At 45.1% G+C, this 6,000-nt stretch overlaps 1 protein-coding gene across 1 annotated transcript in view; it reads left to right on the forward strand.

Moving 5' to 3' along the window:
- Window positions 1-3,011, forward strand: part of LOC121286740 (SH2 domain-containing adapter protein F-like) — a 276,315-nt gene extending 273,304 nt beyond the window's left edge. The window contains exon 7 of the mRNA XM_041203759.1: window positions 2,039-3,011. Within this exon, the coding sequence (XP_041059693.1) occupies window positions 2,039-2,225 (187 nt within the window). The 3' untranslated portion in view covers window positions 2,226-3,011. The remainder of the gene's footprint in view (window positions 1-2,038) is intronic.
- Window positions 3,012-6,000: the final 2,989 nt, after the last annotated feature.

Below are 6,000 nucleotides of genomic sequence, written 5' to 3' on the forward strand. Positions count from 1 at the left end.
AACAAAAACAGAATTACCTGGAAAAACTCAGCAGGTCCGGCAGCATCGCCGGAGAAGAAAAGAGTTGACGTTTCGAGTCCTCATGACCCTTCGACAGAACTAGGTGAATCCCAGGAAGGGTTGAAATATAAGCTTATATTTCAACCCTTCCTGGGATTCACCTAGTTCTGTCTAAGGGTCATGAGGACTCGAAACGTCAACTCTTTTCTTCTCCGGCGATGCTGCCGGACCTGCTGAGTTTTTCCAGGTAATTCTGTTTTTGAACTAAATGAAGCTTCCTTGATAAGGGACTGCGCATTGCGTCCCAGCTGAAATAGTGGAACAGCACTGTGGGTATTCCTACAGCACATGGGCTTGATTCATCTGGTCGGTGTGCGGGGATGGGGGGCCGGCCCCGCTTGCTGACGCTTAAAATGAAGCGTGATAACGTCGGGCATGCATCCCGATGTCACCACGCGTAATTCCAATCTTCAGTTCGGCGGGCATATACCGGAGTCGGCTATGCGCCCGCCCAACTGTCAAAGGTCTATTAAGGCCATTTAACAGCTAGTTAAACTAATTATCTGGGCTGCCCATCCAACCTTAATGTTGGCGAGCAGGTGGAGAGCCCAGGCGGCCTTTGCATTTATCATGAAACCTCATCCACGGGCAGGATGAAGTTTTATGAAGGCCTTATAAATAAAATAAATTTTTTTATTAAAATCCTTTGACATGTCCCAGCTCATGTGATGCTGTCACATGAGGGAACATGTCCAAATCATTTTCTAAAACGTTTCAGATTTTCACAATGACATTAAACTCCCTGAAGCTCCGTGCCTCAAGGAGAGTTCTGCGCTCTTTCGTGTGCATGCACGAAAGAGCGCAGGCCCTGACTCTCCCTCCTCCCTCCACCTGCACAAGTGGCGCTCAGCGCTTCTGGGTGTGCGTCACACTGGGTGGGCCTTAATTGGCCCACCCATGTAAAATGGCAGCACGCAGCCAATCGCGGGCAGCAATCGGCTGCGCGCCCACCCACTCCCACTCAGACCCCCCGACGGGGAGAAAATTCTCCCCATAGACTGCAGCAGTTCGGGAAGGCAGCAGCACGACCTTCTCAAGGGCAGTTAGATTGGGCAATAAATGCTGGCCTTGCCAGCAACGCCCACATCCCATGAATGAATAAATAAAAAATGACAATTTGCTGGGCTCTACAGTGCATGGATAGTCCACTCCACCAGATCATTGCAAAGGAGGAGATGATTCCCCCCCATATGATAGGGTAATTGCCATGGACACCTCTTGCCAAATAAAGTTAAATTGTTCAGCAAAGCTTTGAATCTGGCTGCATGTTGCAATGGCCCTCACACTGATAAAGGGGCCTGATGATAAACACAACTTTGTTGACGAGTCATACGGACTTGAAACGTTAACTATCTTCCTCGCCGCAGATGCTGTCAGACCTGCTGAGTTTTTCCAGGTATTTTTATTTTTGTTTTACAACTTTAAGATTGATCAATTGTGATTGAAATTCAATTACAATTAAGTAAATTTTCACACAAGACTAGTTAGCTCTATTGATGATTTTAATTCCTATGCTAACGAACAGTGGAGAAACACTATTGTGCACTTTTTAAATTTGGAATTATTTGTTTACTTAATTGGAGACACATATGAGCAGATATAGTGCTACTAAAGTGACCAATGAAGACTAGAGCTCAGTCTTGGTTATGGAGCTATCGCCATCAGCCAATTATTTCTAATTGTAGAGTGATGCCACACTCCTCCCCCACCTCCCTTCCCCTAAACCCCACCAGCGAAATGGTAACTGCTTACATGCAACTTGTCTTGTTTTGTATTATAATTAGGGTAAATTGATTCACAATGGTCGTAAATGGTTACAAATACAATTTGCATGTATGTCTGTTTAATATTCCTGGGATTTATATTCAGCTTGTAAAATGAGAAAGGCGTAGATTTTCCTTGTTCGGCTAATCCTATTCCCCCTTATTTGCAACCTGTATCTCATGCTTATTGTTGCCATTTCTCTTTCTCTTCACAGAAGCAGCCAAGGATACATGCACATGAAATTCAGCAGGACAAAAGACTGCAAGTACATTCTCGGCCAGAACAGCCCGCCGTTTGACAGTATTCCAGAGGTCATAAACCACTACACAAGCCACAAGCTGCCAATTAAAGGTGCTGAACATCTCTCCTTGCTGTTCCCTGTGACAGTACAAACACTGTGACTGGACCACAGGCTGCCCGAAGCATGGCAGTAAAATGAAAGCATATCCATGGGGAATAAAAAGGAAGCTAATCTTAATGGACATAGAACATCAACAAGAATTTCAGCCACCTGGCTTATGATACTGAATTGAATACAGTGCTGAGCCCCAAATCTGGGCTGTGATATAATCGCAGGCTATATCCGTTGGCTATCTTATTTCCTGGGCTTACATTTCAAACGTTGTGGTGAATTGGATCATGAATGTTGCTGTATGGATTCGGTCACTCATTTACTGAGAATATACGGAATGTCTTTTATTTCTTCTGTGCGTCCGCCACCCTCCCCTCTTATAATACTGCGGGCACCTGACATCCTAAAGTACTCCACCATGTGGCTATGTGTGCCAGCCATGTCACTGCATTTTAGCGGGCTCTTTCATCATGAGGACATCACAGCCAAACTCAATCATGTCTTCATCCAACATCCAGCACTCACGCCTTTCCAGGAGGAGTGGGGATCCATGGCCTCTCTGATCAACCTTGCCCTAACCTTCTCCTGACGCAAGGGACATTGAGGTCAATTATCATGCCCTCCCCTGACTGAGCTTAGCTTTGTTGGCACTAACCAGCAATCGAACTTGGGACCTTTCTGGTCTGTGTGATTCAGTGCAGCATTGTGCAGTGCTCCAAGAGAGGGGAAGCGGGCGGGGAGTGGAATGGAATGTCTTGAGGTTCCAGTGTAATATGTGTTTTCTATTTTCAATAATATTTTCTGTAAATATCTAACAATTTTTATAAAATATGCTCGGAAAAAATGTCTGAATGCATAATTCACTAATGAGTTTGTTCCATGCAGAGGTTTTAAGAAATGGTGGCGATCACAGCAATTATTACGAGAGAGCAAAGTGAGTAATGAGGTCATTACTGAAAGCAAATCATGCTGCTTTGGTGACAGAATATTTACAAATCCCTAATCTGTTTTGGAAATTCAACCTTTGTGCCTGGCCATCGGTGGTGCATACAAATGCTTTTTGTTGCCTATTCAATCTTTTCAACTTCTCTCCCCCTCTACCTTGTGTCCTTCTGATTTGTTCTCCCTGTACATGCCTCTCCCACTCTCTGTGTCTCCTTCTGCCTATCCATCCACCTTCCTTCATCTTGTCTACCTCCCCCTCACCATTTCTGTCTTATCTACCTGGCTCTCCTTTACCTCTCTATGTTTCCATCCCTCTTCCTGACTCTCATTTTCTTCAACCATCTCCCTTCCTCCTGAAACTGTCTCCGTTGGCCTTTGTTTTTCTCTGTATAGGTATCCGGAATTTAATGCCCTCCACCCCACTGTCCCAAGGTAAGTTTGATGGCGGGAGGGGAGCATTTAATTGGGCCAGAGGGTGATGCATGGGGATGCTGCCACTTACTGCTTTTGCCCTGATTAAGTCCTTCATGCCCTGCTGCCAGTTGAGGCCCTTCATTGGCAATTAATGCCTATTAAGAGCCTTATCCTGCTGCCACTGGTATTCACTAAGCAGGGGGTGGGGGATTTTCCATGTCGGAAGCCCGAACAGCAAACCCTTCAGGGTTACTTATGGGGATTTGTGGGGGTGGTCCCTCACTGTCAGGCACTAAGTGCCTGATCTAGGGACCAGCATCAGAAAGGAATCCCCCATCCCCCATGACTCCCACCCCACTACACCCCTTCCACTGTCACTCACCTGTGGCCCTTGGTGTTCCTGGGCCTCGGGTGGGTGCATTATCAACAGCAGCCACCGCATCCCAAATAGTGCTACTGAGCTATGCATGACCGCTGGCCTCTGATTGGCTAGGGGCTCTCTGGGGAGCAGGGGTGGAGGGGAGGGGGCTAGATTTCCATCTCAGGGTCCTTGATCCACTGCTACCTAGTTAAGCACCTGATGTTAGGCCTTCTGGAAAGAAAGCAATGCGGGGGCTCTCCAGCTAGTGGGCCAAGATGCCCATCACCTACATTAAATACCACCCAGTATGTCTCACTCTTGAAGCATCTTGCAAATCAAGCATCCCAAAACTAAGCCAGGCCACATGGCTAAGATTTAGCAGAGCTCCTGATGCAATGACTGTGCTTATTCCATGCCAGAAGCTAGACTGCCTGAACAACACTGCGATGACAGTAATCCCCTCACAACTCCATCATCATCGCGATCATAACCTGAATTTAACAGAGCCATTTATTGCCACCACTAACTGTTCAATGATAAATTACATCCAGCACAATAGACAGTTTGTGTTGTCACAACAGACTAATAACACAGAATATTTCTGGGCTTGATATAAAATATTACCATGAAGGAACAAACGTTAACAAATGTAATTACTGTTTTTTAAAATTTTCTCCTACCTTCACGATGCTGGCTTTCCTGGGCTATGGGTTTTACACATGCCATTCATGCTCCAGTACCTCACCTAAATGGCCACCCTTCACGTGTGAAGCCAGCCTGATTATCCACCATCCGGGTCTAGAACAGTAGCCGAACCTGCTGCTGTCCTTTCACAAGTGCACGTCTAACAGGGGTCACAGGGATCAAGAGTGGGACTCTTAGCAGATTCCACAGGTAGCACAAGTGCCCTGCCACATCAGCTCAGCCCCGGCTCAGGGCAGCACAGACCAGGGCATCAAAGCTAGGATTTGCGGTTTGCATGCGATGCATTAGCATGAGAACCATCTGGGTTATATTCAGTGGGAATGGATGAATGAATACCTGCCCTTATCAGAAAAATATCCTGAGCCTCAAGTCTTGACTGGCAACAGGGATTTTCTTTTTGAAGCATCAGCTTACTCAATGATAGCACTCAACTCTGAGCTCAGAGGTTGTGTCTTCAAGCCCCACCTCAGAACTTGAACCCATAACCTTGGCTGACACTTCACTGCAGCACTGAGGGAGTGCTGCATCATCAGAGGTGCTGTCTTTCAGATGAGTCATTAAACCAGCACCTTAGGGAGACCTAAAAGATCCCATAGCAATATTTCAAAGATCAGCAAAGATCTCCTGGGGCTCTGGTCAACACTTATCCCTCAACCAACACCTCCAAAATCAGATCAACTGGTCATTTATCTCATTGTTGCTTGTGCTGCATTTGGCCATATAACATCTGTGACTAAACTTCAAAGTCAATTAATTGAAATACCTGAAAAAGTTACAAAAATACAAGCTTTTCCTTTTAACTTGAGGTTCTGACCATCTCTGTAGTGCCATGAATAGTCCACGGTAACCTCATTCAAAAATAGATCAGAAAACACCCTTGTTTAGTTACACAAGCACCAAAACTTGGAAATGTACAATGGAATTTGCTTCCAGAATGGAGAGCTTTGCTATTTTTATGTCAGTTAGGCTGTAGGGAGTGTGGTTGCCAAATCAAGATTTGAGTACCACACCCCTCCTATTCCCCCAATATATTTTGCACAATTTCTGGTAACAGTCCTCACATGCACTGCCATCTGTAGAGAATTCATCTTCACATTTTGAGGAACTACACTAGGTAAATGGGTTGTGGAAGAATTCTGAGTTCTTTGTGCTAAAGTGGGATTTATAATTCAGGCTCAAAATCATTACAGAATCTCGTAATGATGGCTAGAATCAGATAATGGGAAGAGCAAATTGGAATTCAATGTAATCTCATGACAAAGATGTATACATCTGAAATCCACTAAATTGATTTATTTTCTTATCCAATTTAACTTTCACAGCATCCATTTGGTCTATTAGAAACCTTTTCCTCCTCACTTTGGGATGTCCTGATGTTGTGAAAGGTTCTTAAATAAAT

The sequence above is a fragment of the Carcharodon carcharias genome, chromosome 14 (genome assembly GCF_017639515.1).
Source record: "Carcharodon carcharias isolate sCarCar2 chromosome 14, sCarCar2.pri, whole genome shotgun sequence".
Lineage (NCBI taxonomy): Eukaryota > Metazoa > Chordata > Chondrichthyes > Lamniformes > Lamnidae > Carcharodon > Carcharodon carcharias.